This window comes from Macaca nemestrina, chromosome 7 (genome assembly GCF_043159975.1).
Source record: "Macaca nemestrina isolate mMacNem1 chromosome 7, mMacNem.hap1, whole genome shotgun sequence".
NCBI classification, from domain to species: Eukaryota; Metazoa; Chordata; class Mammalia; order Primates; family Cercopithecidae; genus Macaca; species Macaca nemestrina.
This window is the reverse complement of record NC_092131.1, coordinates 120,125,126-120,148,381: the sequence shown is the minus strand read 5'-3', so window position 1 is coordinate 120,148,381 and position 23,256 is coordinate 120,125,126. Positions and strand designations below refer to the sequence as shown.

Here is a 23,256-nt window from a genome sequence, read left to right as displayed (position 1 = left end):
TTGCAGCAGTCCCAGAGGCAAGCCTTACTCCACCATTCTGTGGCCGTGGAGAGGGCTGCTACAGGTGCAAGGCAGAGCTGGGTTCAGACCTTGTGCTGTCTGATTGTGAAGCGTACTCTTCTTTCTACATCCTCTACGAATCTCCAGCTTCCCTCCCCTGTCCCCCACCTCCTCATGGTCATGACCACATACTCCAGGTTACTTACAGAATCCCTGTTTTAGCCCAGCATTAAGAGAGAGGACTCCAAGCTCTCATGTCTGGGTGCAGGGCCTCAGACGATGGCATCAAGCAGGCCCACTTGCTCTCAGCTTTGCTTTCTTCCTTGTATAATTCTCAAGGAGGCCCAGGCTCAGCAGAAGAGGGTGCAGACATCCTAGGGAGGACTGGGGTTGACCAGGCTTGGGTCCTAGGCTTATCCCCTAAGCAGTCACTCTGGCCGGGAGGATTCAATACTCTCATTGCCCAGACCTGGACATGTGTTCATACCTAGAGTTCAAGGACTGGGAGGCAGTGGGATGCTCCAACAGAGCAGGTCATACGCGTTCTCTGTCCCCAGTAAGTCACTCTCCAAGAACTTCCTGGCAAACATCTCAGCAGTTTTAGTGCAGGAACTAAATGTAGCGTTGCTGTCTCAGATTCATAGTCATTTGCAAGTCAGTGTCAAGCAGGCAAACTCAACCAACCATCTGTGTCTCCTCCACTATAGCACTTGTATGAACTCATCCTACAAAGAAATAAACAATTAGAAATGAGATACTTGAGTTTCTAGTTCTAAAAAATATTTTTCCGCCTTGGCAATCAAATTGATAATTAAATTCAATATTTAAAGTTTTTTTCCCCAACATAGAGAATTCATGAAATCTGTACCTTAACTTTTGGCTGAGTTTCTTGGAAGTGGAATAATTATTTATTTATTTATTTATTTATTTATTTATTTATTTATTTAAGACAGGGTCTGGCTCTGTCACCCAGGCTGGAGTGCAGTGGTGCAATCTTGGCTCATTGCAACTTCTACCTCCCGGACTCAAACCATCCTCCTACCTCACCCTCGAGTAGCTGGGGCTACAGAAGTGCACTACCATGCCGGACTAATTTTTGTATTTTTGGTAGAGATAGGGATTCACCATGTTTCCCAGGCTGGTCTTGAACTCCTGGGCTCAAGCAATCCTCCCGCCTCAGCCTCCCAGAGTGCTGGGATTACAGGTGTGAGCCACCACACCTGGCCTAGATGTTTTATATAAGCCAGCCCGTGCAATCAGCTCAAATACCCTGTGGAGGAGGTAGTATTCTAACCATTCAACAGATATTTGTGCAGTTGTAGAGAGAAGGCAACATTTTCTGGCTTTTCCAACATGTTAAATAATTACAGAATGCCAAAAGAATCTCCATTATTATTAGAACAGTTTCATGCACAATTATACTCAGATAAGTTCAAGCAAATTGTTCTATTTTACTTGTAACAGATCCAAAGAGATTTAATTTTATATTTTTTTAGGACTATAACTTTTCCTCTGAAAGATGATTTTTAAAAAATAAAATGAAGTCATTATGTCAGGTCTTGTTTATTTTTGCTTTGGCACAGAGAAAGGGTATATGGTAGGAGAGAATAGTCTTGAATGTCATAAAGTATTATGTTCTTTTGAAGGTAGATTTCAACATGACACAAAGGGCCCTTCCCTGAACCACTATTTGAAAAGAATTTCAAGCATCTAGGATAGAATGAAGCATTGTACATTAATGGTGGATGCTGCTTTACAAAAATTAGATAAAGCTTATCTTGATAGGTATTGAAATGAATGACTAGGTTTAGGAAAGGCTACATTGATTAGCAGGTATTTCACCACACCAAGCCCTTTTGTAAGTTATGTTTTCCTAAAATGCCCTTGTTATTCTGTGCATTGTGTTATCATCATCTCGCATGGGACCTGGGCCTTCCAGAGCCTCTGCTGTTAGCTCTGCTCCTGTCTCCTTGCCTGGACAGATATCCCCCAGGCTGCTACTTCCAGCCACTTGTCTTCCTCTGCACTGTGGCAGGAGAAAGAATGAGGAGAGCTCAGGAACTGGTCTTTCTTAACATAGATATCCAAACAGTTTCAGGAAGATTTTTCTTTGTAATTAACCCTGAGAGGTTGACTTTTTATGCCATGCTTATTAGCATGTTCCAAAGTTCCCTGAAACTCAGTATATTCCCAAACTAAACTTATTTCCTACTGAAACAAACAAAAATCCAACTCTACCTATTATCTCCTTCCCAGCCTCCCAATTTGTGCCAGTTTTCTCGTCATTTACCTATAGAATTGTCTTTGAATCTCTCCCTGCACCCCTCTACCTGCTACATACATGTGGGATGAGAGCAGCTCTCTTCTGCAAAGCACGTTTTCCCAACGATCGCCCTCCTTCCCGTTGCCACACTCGCCACCCACCTCCACTTTGTCGGCTCTTGTGTACATTCCCAAGCCCTTCCACACTCTGGTTCCTCGGGAGACTCTTCCCTCCCCTGCTGCTATTGCCTTTCTTTATGTTTTTAAATCTCCTCTCCTTTGACATTGGCTGCAAGCTCCACCTTCTACCTGAAGCTTTTTCTGACTTTCAGGTCCCCATTTTGATCATTCTCTTTGCTGTACTTCAATGAACTTGACCACAATATTAATTTTGCCTACATTTATACTTGATTTTGGTGTTATTTCTTGGTTTGAATCTTATTTCCTTCATTATTTCCCCAAAGACCTATAACCCAAGAGCACATGGTTTACCCTCCTTACATCCAGTGTTATTTGAAGGGACTGAGCCTGCTTTTAATGCTGTATTTGGTATGTTTTCTTTTATAACCACTGTTGAGAATACCTAGACTGTGCCCAGGTTTTAGAAACTTCCAGGGGTTATAATGAGCTGTTTGTAAGTGTCCCTTTTAATCAAATTAGTTAAAAATTGGAAAAAGGAAAAAATATACAGCAGACATTACTAACCTTTAAATTTTTATTCAAATAGCACCAAAACAGCGGATACTTTAAAATGTATTTTCTTTGTTTTCACCATTGGAATGAACAACCAATAGAAATCTGTTTGTGAAATTTTACTTAGTATAATGCTAAACAATTTTCTAAATCTACAAATTTCTTTTTGGCAGTTCCTCAAAAAAAGGTGTATTTTAAGGAAAAATAAGTATATTTTAGGTGATTGATGCTTTTTTCTTCCTCTTCCTCATAATTAATATATAAAGCACGTTTGTTAAGTTTTGGCGAAAAGGTTTGCCTGAGGGCAAAAGTATTCCCCATGGCCAACTGTGTTTTCTGGCAGGTCCTGTTTATGCACCTGCGTCCCTTGCATAGTCAGTCTTTTTATTCTGAGGCTTTTCTCTAAAGTTTACTTTTTATTTTTTAATGTTTATTTAAAGTTTATAAAGTTATTAGGATTTCTCAATATCCTCAGACCTCATCCTTCAGTTAACATTCACGTTACCTTGTGTATTTATCTTCGTCCTATGTCTTAAGACATTTCCACTAGGAATTCTAGCTCTGAAATATTTAAAATGTTGACTTCAAAGTCAGTGGAACTGTGCCAAGTGTGCTTCTCTGAAGATAAATGGGAGAGCTCCTGACAAAGGACAAAGTCAAGGCCCATTAACTTAAACAGGATGCAGTGCGTCTCAGGGAGGCCAGGCTTGTTCATGGTTGTAGAAGGAAAAGCAAGCTTTACATTAAAACAAAAACAAACAGATTTTAACCTTGTAAGTGATCGTTCCCATGAGACACCATCTCCTTGGCGCTGTCAGGAAGTTCCATTGCAGGAACTTCCTGCCTCAGTACTTCCTCTTGCTCCTGAGATGGCTGCCGAGCCCTCAGTTTCAGGGTGCTCATGGGGGCATGTCCCATTACCATATGCTGAGCGGGAATGGAAACCTACATTTGTGCTGATCCGCCTGTACTCAGCATAGCCTGTGACTGCAAAAGGACAGTAGACATTGGGAGAGGCTGAGAGCAAAAACTTGCAAAGGGGATTACTGTACACATCACACTGCCCGTGACAAAGAGTAATGATTCAGGGTTGTGGCTTCCCCCTGGTAAAAATTGGGAGAATTTAATTTCTTGTGCTCTGTTTTAAGAAAATCTTATATCATGCTTAAAAACGTTAATGCTTACTTGCTTACTAAATATTATTACGGTCTTTGTTTTTGCTACAAGAGATTCTGTTCCTGTCTAGATCCCCAAGATGATGTTAAACTTTGAATGGATTATATATCCAATGGAATGATGACTGTGTCTGAAATTTAATTTTAATTTGTTCAAAAATGGCTTTTGGCTAGAATCACATTCTGTTCAAAGCGACGGTGCCTCCAAACTCGCTGATCCCTGAGCCTGGAAATTCTTAACTTGCCCAAAGAGAGATACAGTTTTATCTACCCTTGTGGAGCTTACATCATCATTGGCAGTGTAGGGCATGCCATGATACAGTTAATCACATCCACCTTCCTGTCATTAAGCATCTGAGTGGATAGCTCAGGAAAGAAAATTCTGTCTGTAGACTGGAGGAGTCAGGAAATGTGAAGGGACGAGGTAGGACCGGAATGGACCCGAAGGACTCCGAAGTTGTCCAGGTGATGACAAAGAGGGAGGACATTCTGGGCACGGGGTGTTTATGAGCCAGTGAGGGAAGAGCCTGAGCCACAGGAGCAGAAGGGCCGCCTGGAGAGAAAAGAAAGGGTTGGAATAGTTGGACGGGACTAGATTGTGGACATGGACTTTTATCGTAAGCATAGTGATTGCCTAAAGAGTTTGATGAACAAAGTAACATAACAAAAGTTTTTGGGTTTTTGTTTTTTTTGTCTTTTTCTTTTTTCAAGGAAGATATATCTGTTGGGAAGGATGGATTGGAGTGGGGAGTGACATGAGTGGGGCAGTTTATATAGATAGAATTTGAAGGAAAACTGGTCTGGGAGAGAAGAGAAGTCAGGTGTGGGCATTGATTATGCCTGGGAGATTCCCAGGTTCTGCCTGGGAAAAAGGGAGAAGCTGGGATGGAAGCTGGTAGGCTGTCAGAGTGTATGCTGTTAGCAGGAGTCAGGGTAGAGCGATGTATTGACAGCAGGTCAGTAATCAAGAACCATGACACCTGCTTCCTTCTCAACCGTAAGCTGACATACAGAAACCAACAGGATGGGACAAAACAGGTGGGTAGTTTGAGCAGCCAAGGTCCCTCTGGGGCAGTCTGAGCACCATGGAGAGGGATGTACAGGCAGCAAAAGTAAGGTTTCCAGAAAGACTCTGGGTAACAGACTCTGGGTACCTGGATGGAGATGTTCATCACTGGGCAAACTGTACACGTTCACACACCAAACAGAAGGCAGACCCTGATTAATTGTTCAAAAGATGCTGCCATTTGTGGCTCACCACAAAGCAACAGAAGTGGTGTCAGAGACGATGGGTCTGTAAAACATCTCAAAGATAGGAATGGTGGGACTTAGTGACTATAAGTGTGTGAGAGACGAAGGGGAGGGAAAGGTGATAAATTCATCCTAGTTCCCAAGCCCGTCAGGTATAGGGTGTGGTGACTGATAGAAACAGAAGGATTGGGGAACGAATATGAAAAGTCAAGTTTGGGAGACGTTACATGTGAAGTGATGGGGTGCTCAGGAAGAAGCATCAAAAGAAAGGAAGGGTGGGGAGGCTAGGGTTCAGATGAAATACTGGGGGCAAATGAACAAACTTTAAAGACTCTGGCCACCCATTTATTCATTTAACAAATATTTATCATATAACTACCATATGTCAGCCACTGTGGTAGGTGCTGGCATTGAACAAGTTCTATTAATACAAGGAAATCAATTTGAAGATAAAAGATGCCAGAAAGAGATGAGGATTGAGCTTTGAGGGATGCCCACTTGTTGTATGGGAGAAGAAAGAGTAGTGACTAAAGGAAACAGAAGCATGCCTAGAAAGAGCAGGGGACATCTAGCTAATGTGGTACCGAGGGTACCAGAGAAGAACATTTTCAGAATGACATGGCGTAGTCAGTAGCAGACGTTTATTAAGCACCTTTCTCTGATGCAGAAAATATTTTGTTCTTCACCTCATCCCTTCAAAGGTAGAGAAGCCTCCCTTGGTCCCTGAACTCACAGCCTACCTGTGAGCTCTCTTTCATCCTGACTGCCAGGTTCACAGGCAACAACTCCATTAAGCATGCCTTAGCTACTGCCCTACATGTTGAATTTTCTGTTTTATATGTATTTTAAATCAGAATCCTTCCTGATTTTGCCCCTGACATGGTTTAGATATTTGTCCCCTCCAAATCTCATGTTGAAATGTGACCCCCAGTGTTGGAGGCGGGGTCTGTTGGGAGCTGTTTGGGTCATGGGGGTGGATCCCTCATGAATGGCTTGGTGCCCTCCCCATGGTAATGAGTTCTCTCTCTATTATATTAGTTCATATGAGAGCTTAGAAAGAACCTGACATCTCTCTTACTCTCTCCCCCACCATGTGACACCCTACTTCCCGCTTCACCATCTATGAAAAAAGCTCCCTGAAGCCTCACCAGAAGTGGAGGAAGTACTGATCCCATGCTTGTACAACCTGCAGAACCATGAGCCAAATAAACCTCTGTTCTTTATAAATTACTCAGTCTCAGGTATTCCTTTATAGCAACACAAAGTGGGCCAATACAGCCCCCATTGCTCTGTGTCATTTGGATATTTCTTTGAATTTACAGGTGGGCTGCTGTCTGAGTTCTCCTCCCTAACTCATCTATTAATAGTGTCACACATCTATTCTGCAGATGCTTTGTGTGTTCTGAGCTTGGGGCTGCACTAGCTCCCCATCTGACTTCCTAATCCCTGCTGCCCAATCAATGCCTAGGTTTGTTTTCATTTGTTTTGTTTTCTTGCCCTACCCTTTCCACACATGCCGACTTCCTGATTCTATTGCTTAACTAAGCCCTTGATACTATGTCCAACGGCTTTAATCTTGCCACCTGCTCAGACCTGTAGTAGACTTGACCTCATTACTTACTTTTTTGTGACTTCTCCCTGCTGGTCTTCCACTTTTCGTCAGGACACTGCCTGTTGCTGCCATGTTGGTATCCTTCTGAGCTGTATCTTGAGTTCCTTAGAGTAAAGAAGCTGTACTCGCTGCCGTAGTCATTTGGATGGGCCTGTGGTTTCATTAGTAGGAGAACACATCAACTGTCTGCCTTCCTGCCTTTTCCCTCTGGCAAATCCCCTTACCTAAGCCAACTCCCAGGACTGGAGTTGGCCAAAGTAGGATGGTCAAGAGGTCAAAGGATTCTGGGGTTTATAACACCAAGAGCTGAAGATGATGGACTGTGCTCAGGTACAGAGACATACGGATCAGAATTCTGGCCTGGAAGAAATGTGAGGGGATACAGGTCATGATGGTTCTTCTACTGCCTCAGCATTCTCATCATTAATATCAAGACATTTTGTCCCAATTCCAGTCCTTCTACATAAGTCTGAGCTCTTCAGTCAGATTTCAGTGTCAGAACCTGCTGTGGGACCCAAGGGCCAGCTGTACAGTCCTAGACTCATCTTGTCAAAATATGATGACACTCTACCTTGAGACTCTGTTATAAAGTGAATATGTTTAGTCTCACTGGTGAGAATGACCTTTCCCTGGAGAAGAGTGTGTAGAAAATATCTACTTATACATTTAAGTCAGGACCACAGATTTCATGAAGTCTAGGGAGAATCTGACGAAAACACGCGTTTAGTGGACGTGGAAACAGATCAGTAGTTGACCAAGGGCAGACATTGCCGTTGCCCACATAGCTTGTACCCTTCCTGGTCTTGATCCTCTTCCTTCATCTGCCATGACATCCATGTCCGAATTACTCACCTTACATATAACCTTGCTTCTGCTCGTGCTCCCCTTTTATATGTATGTCTTGGCTCCCCAGTTAGATTCAGCTCCTGAAGACCACCAAACATATTCCATTCATCTTTCTGTACTCTAAAGGTTCCATGTCTGGTCCAAGAGAGATGCCCAGTAGCTGTTGTTTTAATGCATTAAAAAAAGATGAGCTGGGCGCGGTGGCTCACGCCTGTAATCCCAGCACTTTGGGAGGCCAAGGCGGGCGAATCACAAGGTCAGGAGATCAAGACCATCCTGGCTAACATGGTGAAACCCTACCTCTAATAAAAATACAAAAAAAAAAAAAAAATAGCCAGGCATGGTGGTGGGTGCCTGTAGTCCCAGCTACTCGGGAGGCTGAGGCAGGAGAATGGCGTGAACCCAGGAAGCGGAGCTTGCAGTGAGCCAAGATCGTGCCACTGCACTCCAGGCTGGACGACAGAGCAAGACAGTGTATTAAAAAAAAAAAAAAAAAAAGATGAAGACCACCAGTGGATACCTGAAACTGAGGATAGTACATGAGCCCTTCATCTGCCATGACATCCATGTCCAAATTACTCACCTTACATACAACCTTGCTTCTGCTCGTGCTCCCCTTTTATATGTATGTCTTGGCTCCCCCGTTAGACTCAGCTCCTGAAGACCACCAAACATATTCCATTCATCTTTCTGTCCTCGAAAGGTTCCAAGTCTGGTCCAAGTACATGAGCAAAACTAGCCCTGTACATGCAGCAAAACTAGCACACTTTTTTTTCTTCATAATTTCACAAGTAGAAGATTTGTTCTTACTGTAGATCTTACCAACTTTGGCAACAGTTGTCTTTTTTCTTATTAAGTTGAGAACTTCCTATTCATTTAAAGGAAGCATGTTGCAACTTCTCTTTGGTATATATGAATTGCCAGCATCGCTTCTCTTGTGCTTTGGAGCCCTCGTTAAGTAAAATGAGGGTTACTTGAACACAAGTCTGCAATACTGTGACAATTCATCTGATAACCCAGCCAGCTACTAAGTGACTAATGGGCAGGTAGTGTAGACTCTGTATGCTGGATAAAGGGAGGGTTCACATCCCAGTTCTGATGGAGTGGGACAGTGTGAGATTCCATCATGCTGCTCAGATTTAGGAATTGTTTATTTCTGGAATTTTCTATGTAATATTTTCAGACTGCAGTTGAACTGTAGGTAATAGAAACTGTGAAAAGCAAAACCATGAATCTGGTGGGGGGACTCTACTGTATATAGACATATAAGAGGAGATTTTTAATGGGAGTTGCCTCACATGATTATGGAGGCCAAGTTCATGATCTCCCATCTGCAAGCTGGAGACCCAGGAAAGCCAGTGATGTAATTCAGGCCCAGTCCAAAGGCCTGAGGACCAGGAGGAGCTGATGATGCAGCATTCCCACTTGGAGGCCAAAGGCCTGGGAATCTTGCCAGGGGAGTGAGGGTGGGCAGGGGAAGGATACAAGTGTATGTCCTGAAGTCTGAAGATCTTAGAACCAGAAGCTCCAGTGTCCAAGGGCAGGAGATCGATATCCCAGCTCAAGAAGAGAGAGATAATTTTCCTATTGTCCACCTTTTTGTTCTATCTGGGATCAGATGATGCTTTCTTTACCCAGTCTACTGATTTAACACTAGTCTCTTCCAGAAGCACCCTCACAGGCACACCCAGAAATAATATTTTACCAGATGTCTGGGCATCCCTTATCCCAATCTAGTTGATACATAAAATTAGCCATCAGGCCAGCATAGAACTGCTAGTTGAAGTCCTGGGGTTAATTGAGATTGTAGGAGAGAAAATGTAAGATTGTGATAGTAAGACTAGAGCTTGGGGAAGATGAGCCAGTAGTAGGCCAGGCCCATTTGTGGCAGGGGCAGGAGGAGGAACCAAGAGTGACTCAGTGTCTCAGAAGCTTAGGAATGAGTTTTAAGAAGGAAGGCATCGTTAATGTGAACTGCCAAGGAGAAGTTGAACTGGATGAGAGGTGAGAAAAAGCGTTTGGGTTTGGTACTTCTGATAGCCATTTGCAAGACTTCATAGGAGCAGAAGGCAGGTTTCAGAGGGCTTAGGGTTGAGTGCATGGGAGGGTGGGGTGGTGGGGAAATGGAGGTAAGAGATGGAGCTGTGGCCTCAAGCACAGAGTGCTGATGAAAACAGGTCCTTTCTTAGATTCAGAAACTTGGATATATCTGTGGCATTGAGAGAATAAAGATTGAAATTTTACGGGGTCAGGGAGGAGATTCTTCAAGTTTTGGGAGGGGTAAGAATCTGGCGCTCAAGTGGAAGGTTAACCCTTGTTAAGAAGAACCAACATGTCTTCAACAATGCCAGGAAGCAGGGGCAAATGGGCAGGGGAAGGAGAATGGTCTGGCCTGGTGTAGTCTGTGGAGGAGTACCCCCAGGGCCTCGAGATCCACACTCACCGGCTACCAGCTGTGTATTTGTATCTGGGGAGCAGGAATGTTTACTTCTAAAAAAAAGCCTTAGGGGGAGAAAGCGCTGTGTATAGGCCCTGCTACTATTCCTGCCATCCCTGCGTTTTTCCCACAAAGGTCATGCTTACTAACAGGAATCATTTTTAACCTTTTCCCATTGTGATACTCCCCAAAATAGCAAATCATAAGTTAAAATGCTAAAATTCCTGCATGAATACATCTTTTTGTTTTATTTTGTTGTGTTTTTTTTGGAGACAAGGTCTCACTGCCATCGCCCAGGCTGGAGTACAGTGGTGCGACCTCAGCCCACTACAGCCTCAACTTCATGAGCTCAGGTGATCCTCCCACCTCAGCCTCCGTAGTAGCAGGGATGCTACTAGGCGCACAGCACCATGCCCAACTAATTTTTTGTATTTTTAGCAGATATAACGTTTCACTTTGTTGCCCAGGCTGGCCTCAAACTCCTGGGCTCAAGCAGTTCATGCTTCTCGGCCTCCCAAAGTGCTAGGATTACAGGCGTGAGCCACCGTGCCCGGCCATGAATACATCTTCTGTGTTGCCTATATTGTTACTGGCTGCTCCAAAAATACTGCCTTGTTCCAGACTGGTAGGGTTTAACTTCTGTTTTATTCTAAAATAAAGGCTTTAGACTTTGGAACTGTTAATGTCTTTGAGAAAATACTTTTCACTTGATCCTGCTATCTTTTTTCTAACACTGTGATGTTAAACTGACCTATGTTTCACACAAACTTAATTCATTGTCTCTTTTTCCTCCCCTGTGTCTTTTATGTAATTTAACCTGAGAACTAAAGGGGCCTTAGGCTCTAGTCCAACTCTTTTTGCCCAATGTCAGTCAGTGTTTAAGTTTGAAGAATCCGCATACCCACTGGATCAGAATTTGTAAGTGTGGAGCCAGGGTGCTTACATGAAAAGTAAATAAATAATAATAATAATAATTTCCCAAGTAATTCAGATACTTCTCATTTTGGAACGATTGGCGTAGAGGTCACTAGTCTAATGCTTTGATAGAAAAGAAAAATCCTACTTCTACAGTAAAAAGAGTTGTCCTCATCTGCCAAAACTGGGTGTTAGAACAGAGGTCTCTTACCATTCTACTAAAAGTCCTGATACTTTCACAGAATTATCCACCTCCTTGGTTCCTCGTGTGTTGTCAAACAGTATAGTAAAGACAGGAAAAAGCAGTGACAAAAGTCCTTAACACAGAACTAACAAATCTGAGCGTTTGACCTAACACGCTCTTGTTTTCTGAGCCCTTTGAAAAACACTGGCAGTTAGCAGCATGCCTACTGACTCCACACAGAAAGGACCAGCGATGCTGCTTCCCTTTTTTCCCAACAAGTCACTGCCTAATAACTAAAGGAAATTAGGAATGAAAACTTGAAAGAAGAAAAACTCAGTCTCACCACCTGAAGAAAACAATTATTACTATTTTCATGTATTGCTTTGAAGTCCCTTTTCCATGTATAGATTTCTTTTTAGAAATGTAATTGTGACCCTGTTTTTGTAAGCTCCTTTTTATTGCTTTCTGTTAAAATTAACATGAGTGTTTCCCCATGTTAATTCTTTATGAGACATCATTTTTAATGGTCTGATGTTGCCTTATGAGGTTTATTTTTAGCACAAAATCTACCATGAGTTGTCACAGTTTTGTGAGGGCTGTCTCCATATCTGAAGTATCTGGTGAACTTTTAAAGAATTTTTTTGTCATGAAATATAACTGCCATACATAGAAGTTTATAAAACACAGATGTCCAGCTTAATGACTTATAAAAGGAACACTTGTGGTGTGACATAGACTATCCCCAGCATTTACAACCCCCAGGAAGGACATGCTTCTCTCTAGTGATGACCATTTCCCTTTTTGCCTGTAATCACTATCCTGACTTTAGTGATTCACTTCTTTGCTTTTCTTTATAGGCTTACCACTCAATTAATATCCCTAAACAATAATGTTTAATTTTGGTAGGTTTAAGTTTTTGTAAATGGTGTCACATAGTGTGTGTTTTGCTGTATCTGCCTCTTTTCCCTAACAGCATTTTTTTTTTAAGAGGGTCACCCAGGCTGGAGTGCAGTGGCACGAACACTGCTCACTGCAGCCTCGACCTCCTGGGCTCAAGTGATCCTCCCACCTCAGCCTCCCAAGTAGTTTGGACTACAGGTGATGCCACTTTGCCCAGCTAATTTTTTTTCATTTTGTGAAGATGGGGTCTTGCTTTTTTGCTCAGGCTAGTCTCCAACTTCTGGTCTCAAGTGGTCTTCCCACCTTGGCCTTCCAAAGTGCTGAGATTACAGGTGTGAGCCATCGCACCCAGCCTTAACAGCATGACTTTAAGATTCACTGGTGGTGACAGGCGCACCAAAATCTCAGAAATCACCACTAAAGAACTTATCCACGTAACCAGAAACTGGTTGTACCCCCAAAACTATTGAAATAAAAATATGAATCTTTTAGTGTCCATGTACATATTCTGCAGCACAACTATACCACAGTTTCTTCATCCACTCTGCTGTTGATATACCTTAGGGCTGTCTCTAACTGTGTAGGCATGCATTCAAGTCTAGTATATATTTCTGGTATATGTAAGCATTTATTTGTGTGCTGAATTTATCTTGGAGTAGAATTGCTAGGTCCCTGGGTATGTGCTAATAAAATCATGTCACTTCATATTGCCAGACTTTTTCTAAACTGATTCTATCAACATAAACCCCAACAGTGAATGAGCATTCTTGCACCCATCCTTGCCAACACTTAATATTGTTAGGCTTTTGAATTTTTGTCAGTCTGATAAATGTGTAGAGTATCACATGATTATTTTAATTTGCATTTTCCTTTTTACTAATGAAGTTGAATAACTCTTCTCTTTTTTTCTCTTTCTCTGTCTTTCCCTCCCCTCTTTTTTTTCTCATTTTGTAAAATTCTGTTTTTCTTGTTTAGTCAGTTGTCTTATTGATTTGTAGTAGTTATTTATATATGCTAGATCTAGACTCTGTGGCAAGTATCTTTTCCCACTTGGTGGCTTGCCCTTTTACTTCCTTATGGTGTCTTCTGATGACCAGAAGTTCTTGATTTTAATGTAATACTTTCTTTTTTTTTTTTTCTTTATGACTAGTGCTTTTTGTGTTTTAGCTGGTGACATTTTTCAGTGAAACTTTGAGTTGGTTGTCACGAAGGATGTGAGTCTATTGGAATCAAAGGTGGACTTTGTAGAGACTGGTACTGGGTGTGTCCTAGTGCTGAGACCCGAAGGCTAGGAACTGAGAGTCCTCAAGCACAATAGCTCTGGCTTCTCCAGAAGGCATTTACAGAAGGCCGTGATCTCTTGAGGATGGCTGGTCCAGGACATTGACAGGAGAAAGAGCTGCCTGCGTGATGGCCAGGGTGCTTCCCTCTGCCTCATCTCCTGGGCTATGTCTCTTGGGTCTGTGCTTGTTCCTTCCTTTATTCAGTGCAACCTCTGAGCTTGTAAAGTCCCATGGCGTGTTATATAGAAGACAGGATTTTGAAAACATATGTTGGACTCGTCATAAGAAGTAAAATTAACATTTCCTCATAACTGTGATAATGTTATCCTATATAATCCTCTCAGACCAGATTTTATCAAAGAAGTACAAGGGCTAGTCTGGTTGCCATTTTTACCTGGAAGTCTTTTATTTTATTTTTGATATTCAGTATTGATAATCTCTTAGTCTTCTGTGCATCATTCATTAACTACCTTCAGTTTTCACTTCTCTCCTCTTATATTTTCTTTGATTTATGATTTTTAAAAACAATTGATAGCAAAATGAATGGCCTGTCCACAAGAGTGGTCATTGTGGAAAGAACTCATCCCCAAACGTGGAAATTGGAGGCTCTCCTCTCCATGTGCCTGCAGACTCCCTGCAATGCAGTATCTCATGGTCCATACGCTTTTTGGGGTCATAGACCACTTTGAAAATCTGGTGAAAATTGTGGAGGGAGGAGGAAACCCCTGATGTTATTTATGCTCTCCCCAAAGACTCCCTGGACTTTAGATGAAAAACTCCTGCTGAAACAGCTCTCCCAGTCCATGAAAGAAGGATCTTGGTGGCAGTTGCTGCTGGGGAGATCCCTGGGATGGCTTACCTTCAGCATTGAGACGTGAGAACAGTGTTCCTTTCTGACCCCCCATTTAGTCCTTAGAGAGGGTGCTCTGTGTTTGTAAATCCGTGGTCGCTGATGTAGATTTGGGCACAGGATGCTGCTCTGTCAGTTGTTTCCTCAAACCTCCCCACCAAAACTGCCCGTGCTGACCATTTTTTAATAACCTGTTACGCCAACGGGAAGGAAACCCCAGGCAAGAATGCCAGGCAAAACCCGCATCTGGAAGCCTCTTCCATAGACACCGTTTTATTGGATGGTGTCAAGTTGCAGGACCACACAGACATTTCACTTTAGAAATGGAGGATGGATGCTGTTTTTGTTACAATCTTTTATTTCCTGTCTTCTGCATGATTCTTAATAGTCCCCTGCCGGATCTCCCAGCTTCCTTTTCATGCTGTCATCTCCTGCCTGCCATTGTCACCTCGCCCTTGGACACTCCAGTGGCCCTCATCTCCAGGACAACCCATAACCCTTTAGTTTCCGATTCACGCTATCCTAGCACATCCCCTGCCGACCAGCCCATTGCTTTCCTGCTGCTGCATTGGGTATGTGTTGCACATCTCCCATAGAAAGTCCTTCTCACCTCCATGTGTTTAATTCCTGTCTTCATGGCATGGCCCAGGTGTGGTGCTGTGCATAAAGCACATTCCAATGCCCTGAATTCTTTCTTTAGGGCCTCCATTTTTCCATGGAGTTTCGTGGAGCTTGGAGGGGAGGAAGTTGGGCTGAAATCCTGCCATTTCCATCAGCTGTGGATTGATAGTTCTTTTCACTGAAGGTTGTTATCAGAAAGCATTTCATATTGTCCTGTAAGCTACAATACATATTTATTCCGAAAAGGAGAATTGTTGGCTCACTGGCTTCAACTTTTCCAGATAATGTTGAATTGTTTTCCCAAGTGCTTGTACTAATTTACAAAGTAACGGCATTCTACTTTTCTATGTCCTTGCCATCTTTCAACATTGTCTGGCTTCTTCATTTTTGCCTATCGTTTGGGTATAAAATAATAACTCATGGATTTAATTTGCATCTTCATGTTCTAGTGAAATTATTTCACATCTTTCTGTGTGTGTATTAGGCATTCATCTTCATTTCTTTCGCCTGTCTTTTTCTTTTTCATTTCTAAGCATTCTTTAGATATTCTGGATATCCTTTGTAGGATAATAAGAGAGCATGTATTTTCCCGGGTTCCTTCTATTTTATTCCGCCACCATATCTAGGGTGCCGCATCTTTCTGCATGGGCTGAGGTGGCTCACTGTGATCTACTTGCCATCACCAGGAAGGCGGAAGGGATGGCAAAAGCACACCATTTGCTTTAAAGCATGACCTGGGGGTTGCTCATGTCACTTCTGCTGACATGCAGTTGGCTGGAACTTAGGTCTCTGTACACACCAGGCTGCAAGGGAGGCTGGGAAATGAAGCCTGTATTCCACACAACCCTTTACTTAGTTAACAATTTGAAGAGAGTGGATCGGAACCCACTGATGGATTGAAAGACTTGGAAGGGTTTAACCCTGAGAGAGACTAAAGAAAATACAATTATCTTCAAATTAATTGTCTCCCAGTAAACCTTTTTCTGATAAGCGTTAATATATTTTGTATCATGAAAACTTTGCTTCGAGTTTTTAAAATTGCAATTTGCCAAAACTGCTTTTGTTTTTACTTCAGAAGTATGTTTATGATTAGCAAATAAAATATAAAGGGAGAATAATAGGAAATCAGATGACCATCTCTGTAGCTACTGAAATGAAGTTTATAAAGCATATATTTAATTAGCCAGAAATATAATATCATGTTTATTGTTTTTTGCTAATGTTGTGGAAGACAGAATCATAGTCACTTAGTACCAAAACAGGCCCCTAACATTTGTTTTTGTCAAGCTCACATCCATCTTAAATTAAAGTGTACAAGTTAGATGATACGGTTTTAAGCTGGTGAATGTGGGAATTTTATGGGTTTAAGATACGATTTCTCTGTCTCTTTCTGTCTTTCTTCATACCTTAGTTAATGGCATACAACCTCTGATTTCTCCAGGTATGGCGTGAGTCCCGAGAACATTATCCTCTATGGTCAGAGCATTGGGACTGTCCCCACGGTAGACTTGGCCTCGAGGTATGAATGCGCAGCGGTAATTCTCCATTCCCCTCTGATGTCTGGTTTGCGTGTGGCTTTTCCGGATACCAGAAAAACATACTGCTTTGATGCTTTCCCCAGGTAAGTTCATGCTTGTCCAACAAGTGGTAAGTCAGTCAGTGGCCCTGTTCACATCTGATGCTCCCATTAGCTGTGTAAATATTTATTGAATGGAGCCATACGTCAGACCCTGTGCTGGGTGCCACAGGGCATGTGGAAGCAAATATGACACACACTATCCAGAGATTTTATCCTCCCGGGCCTGACTCACTAGTGAAAATCTCCCACATGATATATAAGGACCTTGAGTATACTGACACCTAGGGTTAATTGATTCAGCTCTGATATGCAGGATTTTTAACAGCATCCATACATCCTAAAGGATCTTACAGTTCAGCACTCATTCATTCAGAGACCTCTTGTTGAATTATGAGCTGTATACGATATGTGTGATGGGGTAGCTAGTGGTGTAGATGCTCAAAACCTTCAAGCAAGCACAGTTTTGAAATTTATCTTACTTTTTCAGTTGGACAGTACAGGTAAGGGGAAAAGTACCATGCTCAGTTAATCTTTGTAAATAGACGAATAAAGGCAAAGTGAGTTAGTTGACAAGGCAGGCTTTGATCTTCGGTAAATAGCCACAGGAATGGTATAAATGAACAAGCTCACCTGCCACCCCCTATTCTGCCCTACCACTTTGACCAGAAGATCTCACCCCTGCAGAGTTGCCTGCATGAGGAAAGTATTTTTAATACAAAATATTTTGCCCCTTAAGCTTTTCCCACAGTCCTTGCTAAAGCGGCCTAGGATAGTTACCCCAGGACTGGCCCAGCTCATGTTGCCATTTTATAGAAAAACCCCAGCAGAAAGAAAACACAGTTTTAGGGTTTTTGATTGACCTATTAATTGCTTTCATCCTGCTATTACTGGAAAAAAAAATAAAAGATCATCATTTGGTTACATAAACATCTATTATACAGACTGGCTCCGTTCACAGAAAGGAACCTTCTGTTAACACCTTGGGTGAACTTCAGTTTTGTGCAGTTTGTACCAGGATTCAATGAGATTCAGCTTCATGAGAAAGTTGCACTGCAAATTTCTAGTAGCATGGCTGGGAATGCTAAGTAGGGCTAATGTGCCTCTCAAATGTGGCCTTAGTTGTGCTGAATTGGTAATGAGAGGCCAGTTTGCTGAAAGACAGATACTTAGCATGTTTGTGGGAAGCAGTGCCGGGAGTTACCCTGGCAACAAAACTAATAGGTGTTTTTTGTTTTTTTTTTCCCCCTGGCTCTTAAATGGGCATGTACCTTAAAATACAGCCATGCCAACAAATTGCAAATGATTAATAACAAATTAGCAACTAATCTTATCTGAGTTTATTTGGTATGGCAGGTATTGGGCTATGCATTTCATGTTCATGGTCCCCCTTCATCTTTATAAGAGTCTTAAGAAGTTTGTCAGCCGGGCACGGTTGCTCACGCTTGTAATCCCGGCACTTTGGGAGGCCAAGGAGGGCGGATTGCCTGAATTCAGGAGTTCGAAACCAGCCTGGGTAGCATGGCAAAACCCCATCTCTACTAAAAAAAAAAAAAAAAAAAAAAAAAAAAAAGTAAGACAAGCTTGGTGTTGTATGCCTGTAATCCCAGCTACTGGGGAGGCTGAGGCATGAGAATCGCTTGAACCCAGGAGGCAGAGGTTGCAGAGAGCCCAGATCATGCCACTTCACTCCAACCTAGGTGACAGAGCAAGACTCTGTCTCCAAAAAAAAATAAATAAATAAAGATGTTTGTCCAATTACTGTGCTCATTTTACAGATGAGGAAATGAGAGGTTAAGTAATTTATTGAATTAAGGTCAGTAATTGGAGGACGGGCACAGTGGCTTACACCTGTACTGCCAGCACTTTTTGAGGCCAAGGCCAGAGTGTCACTTGAGGCCCGAAGTACAAGACCAACCTGGGAAACACCACAAGACCCTGTCACTACAGAAAAAATTAAAAAGTTAGCCAGCCATAGTGGTGCACATCTATAGTCCCAGCTCCTCGGGAGGCTGGGGTGGGAAGATTCCTTGAGCCCAGGACTTTGAGGTGGCATTGAGCTAGGATTACATTACTGCACTCCAGCTTGGGCAACAGAGCAAGACCCTGTCTCTTAAAAAATTTTTTTAAAAGGCTAGTGATTGGAGACAACAAAGGAGACAAATCCTCATAGGTAATGCCGTAAATTATTAATATGATAGATTTCAAACCATTAATGGTTGCATTGACTTTCATCATGAATTGAATTTGAATTTGGTAAGCATTTTCTTAATATGTCCATTGCTGCCAAATGGCAGAATCATGTGTCCCTCTCCTTAAAGGAGGATACTTTCATATTTCCTTTCATATTAAAACAAATTTAAAAAAAGGAAAAGGAATCCAGATTATTATTTCATTTATAGTTTATTTTTTTTTAACCTCCTTTACACTTGGGATGAGATGATGGCATTCAACTTTAAATATACCCTCGAGGCAGTGGAGAGTCTCTTAAACTGTGCAGTGTGGAGCATAGTCCCAGGCCCATTGTAACTGTTGAGTAAATATCTTTTTAATTGAGTATAATTGAACTCTGTTAAAGGAAGTCACTTTAAAATTAAATATAGGGGGAAAACAGGTTTCCAAATAAGATTTCTAATGTGCATAATTGAATACTGCCACAGTGGCTCTGATCTTTGCAAATTACATGGCTGATGAGGTTTTGCAGTCTTTCTGGGATGTCTTGAAGTGGTCCACGGCTCCCTGAGTTTTTAATAAAGGCTAGATGACAGTTGTTTGTAGATCTTTGGAATATGTAATTGATGTTAGAGCTCTTTATTATCTCCACGACCTCATTCCTGTTATTTAATAGTCTCTCTGAGCTTCAGTTTCCTCCTTGATTAAAACAGAGGTGGTCATTCCTTTCTCACTCTGTTTCATTGAATATTAAATGAGATTTTGTGTGTTAAGTGCAAAGCACCTGGCTATGGTAAATGTTTAAAAAATGTTAGCTGTTACTGTTTAACAAAAAGATTCCCACAAATAGTACAAATTGGTATCCTTTTGTAACTTCGACTAGGATCAAATATGGAAAGAGAAGTAAACTACAAGAGACCCTTTGGCAGGACAGAATGGAGAGAGAGCCATTTCTCTTGGTTTCTTTGTGGATGAAATGACTGTTATCCCCATCAGAGAAGTCTCCTACACACCCAGCTCAACCAATGCTTGAAGTTTTTTGGATTCCTCTTTGGGATGTGCTTTCAGAGCCTAAAGCATATTATTTTAAAGATCCTCAAATATTCATCCTTTGAGAGTAGATTTGATTTTTATAGAGAAGTCATTTGGAATAAAATCTAGGCATTACATTAAGTTTTCAAGCTAAATAGTACAGTTTTTATTTTTTAAAATGAGGCGCTTGCTTTTATGAAATGGGGTGTGTATCTTTGAGTCAAATCTGATGGTAGCTCTCAAAAAAGAATTCTGAAGACTTGAGTGGCAGCAGATTAAGTGTCCAGCTTTCCAAAGAGACATTCATTTGATATGTTAAGTTCTGGCCCTTTTTAAAATTCTCTTGAAAAATAATATATAAGATAATATATAAATATAAAAAATACCTAAAAATAATATAAACATTAATATGTAAAAAATAGTAGTTACTGGTTTGCTAGTCTGATGCTCTGAAGAGTTCTGTCTTTAATAAAATACTTTAACAAATGCAACAGCCAAATGCAGTGTGGTATTCTTGTTTGGATCCTGGAACAGAAAAAGGACATTAGTGGAAAAACTAGTGAAATCCAAATAAAGTCTGGAGTTTAGTTCATAGTAGTGCACCAACGTGGGTGTTTTAGTTTTGACAGATGTATCACAGTAATGTACAATGTTTAACCTTATAGGAAATGGGTTATGAGTATGTAGGGGGACTGTATTATCTTTTTCTTTTCTTTTCTTTCTTTTTTGAGACAGAGTCTCACTCTGTTGCCCAGGCTGGAGTGAAGTGGCGCCATCTCAGCTCACTGCAACCTCCTGCTCCCAGTTCAAGCAATCCTCCTACCTCAGTCCTCTGAGTTGCTGAGATTGCAGGCATGCACCACCATGGCCTGGCTGATTTTTATATACACTGTATTATCTTTACACCTTTCCTGCAAGTTCAAAATTACTCTAAAATGCAAAGTTGATTTAAGAAAAAAAAATAAATTACCAGAAAAAAAATAAAGCAAGAAAAAGCCAAACTGTTATGATATGTTAATGTAGGTTCATCGAATGTACTGCTGTGGTAGGGGATATTGATAATGGGGGAGGCTGTGCATGTGTGGGGACAAGGAGGTATCTGGGAAATCTCTGTACCTTCCTCAGTTTTGCTGTGAACCTAAAATTGCTTTAAAAGATAAAGTTCTTAATTTAAAAAAAAAAAAAAACCCACGGTGTTATTTCCCTGCCTGTGGAGATTTATTGATTTATCATTAAATGTGATGTGTATTATCTGTGAGCATAACTAATAGAGTCCTTTTTCTGCCTCCCCCATTTCCGTTTTGCAGCATTGACAAGATATCTAAAGTCACCTCTCCTGTGTTGGTCATTCATGGTACAGAGGATGAAGTTATCGATTTCTCCCATGGCCTAGCGATGTACGAGCGCTGTCCCCGAGCCGTGGAGCCCCTCTGGGTTGAAGGAGCTGGGCATAATGACATAGAGCTTTATGCACAATACCTAGAAAGACTAAAACAGTTCATATCTCACGAACTTCCTAATTCCTGAAGACAACAACTTGATCTTACCTCATTTACTGTGAACAGAAGAGTCCTCTGTTTTGCACATGCTTTAACTGGGTAGCTGTAAAGGCTTGATAACCATGAAGAAGTGCCCAACCTTTAGGGTGTTCTAATCAAAGAGCTGATGAAATCTCAGTCTTTTGTATCTAGAGGTTGTTCTGCTAATTCACACAACACGTTAAACTGAACAGTCGCGATTCCCAGCTTCATTACCTTGCAGGAATGGGAATGAGAGCTGAATGTAAGGACAATTTTCTAGTGCTGTATAAAGTAGCCTCGCATCTGTTTCTCAACCTTCCCCATCGTTTCTGACATTCATGCAGAACTCGCCCCTGTCTCCACCAATGTTCTCAGTATTTGACATGCAGCTCTCTTTCTGCCACTGGATCCATGGGTTCAATCCATTTGTGAAGCTGTGATAGTGTAACTGGAAAGCTAGTGTGGTGAAAATTCCTTTATTATTTTTTGTTAACATGCTGATCTTTCCCTGGACAAATGAACTGAAGGGTAATTCACTGGAACTATCATGTACAGCTTCATCAATTGTAACCATATAAATATAACTGGATTATTCTTAAACAAAAAGAAACTAGGGGTTTTTTTAAGTGTAAATTTATTACTAGCCAACAGAGTTTTAATATTTTGATTGTCCGGTTGGTTTAACAAAGAGCCTAGCCGACTTTCCTTCTGTAAAGTCCTCCTTGTAGGCTTTTTTAAAGTACTGTACATATTTGCAATCACATTGTGCATAGATTCTTAATGGTAGATATGATTTCTTTTGTCAGGCTACAACAATGAACTGCAAATTCCTTGTTTGTAATGTAAATGATTGAATACATTTTGTTAATATGTTTTTATTCCTATGTTTTGCTATTAAAAATTTTATAACATTTCCAAGACAAAAATTCCAAGTTTATGCTTTGAAGAATTTATGTAATTAAAATTTCACTAAACTAATCTTTTTAGTTTAGGAATTATTTGGGTTTTGACACTGGAGTTGCGCCAAATAAGCATCAGAAATAGAAGATGCTTAACATTGCTATACTACTTGTATTGGTTAGGGGTTTGGATTTGGGGGTTCTTTGGTTTTAATTTTTTTTCCAAATTTAAAAGCCTTAAATGTACTGTAAGCCTCAGATCGTTGTACAACTGGACTGCGGTTGATTGCCAGTTTGTGTACTGTTGCTTGGATGCAGCACAGTGGTTGGTAATGGAATAAAGGATGCATGGATCAGAATGTGTGGGCTTGTGCAGTTTTTTTCTTCATCTCTCCATCAAAGAAAATAGTGAATAAGAAAACAACTTTTTGTCCTAATAGAAGAAGAAACCCTTGGGGCTTTCAAACTGCACCACCTTTCTCGAGGTATATGGTTTTGTTCTATAAAAGGCCTTAGATTACTTTTGGAAGAAGCCAAGATATAAAGCATATAGCAGTAAAGTGCAGATGATATCTAACTAGAGGATGCAGTGGATTCTGGCTATGAAACAAAACTGATGAAGGTCACCTCATTGTGACCTGGCTCAGAGGAAGGACAGTGCCTCTTTTGTTGGGAAGCCTGAAACGGGTGTATTCCATAGTTTTCAGCGGTTTGAGCACCTGAGTGGAAAAGAGCAACTGAGGGATGCTAGTTTCCAACTCTTGGAACACACTCTCTTGAGGGTCCATTAGGAGGAAGTGGTGGTCAGGAAGGTGTGAGGACATTGGAGTGTGCACATGTGAATGTGTGCACACATGCATATGCAGGCTACTTCCTGATCTTGAATCAGGTGGGTGGGGCTGGCTTACCCAAGGGGGCATCAGCGTATCTCCGGTGGTGATGCCTGTCCCAGAAGTCTGGGAGACCTAGGTGGGGAAAAAAGCACAAGCAATGACCTGCCTTTGGGGCCAGAGAGCAGCGGGCCAGGG

General features: G+C 41.5%; 1 protein-coding gene across 1 annotated transcript in view; it reads left to right on the top strand.

Moving 5' to 3' along the window:
* The window catches only part of LOC105493102 (abhydrolase domain containing 17C, depalmitoylase), a 61,443-nt gene extending 38,856 nt beyond the window's left edge, over nt 1-22,587 (top strand). Inside the window, exons 2-3 of the mRNA XM_011760537.3 lie at nt 16,471-16,650; nt 21,117-22,587. Of these exons, the coding sequence (XP_011758839.1) occupies nt 16,471-16,650; nt 21,117-21,336 (400 nt within the window). The 3' untranslated portion in view covers nt 21,337-22,587. The remainder of the gene's footprint in view (nt 1-16,470; nt 16,651-21,116) is intronic.
* Nucleotides 22,588-23,256: the final 669 nt, after the last annotated feature.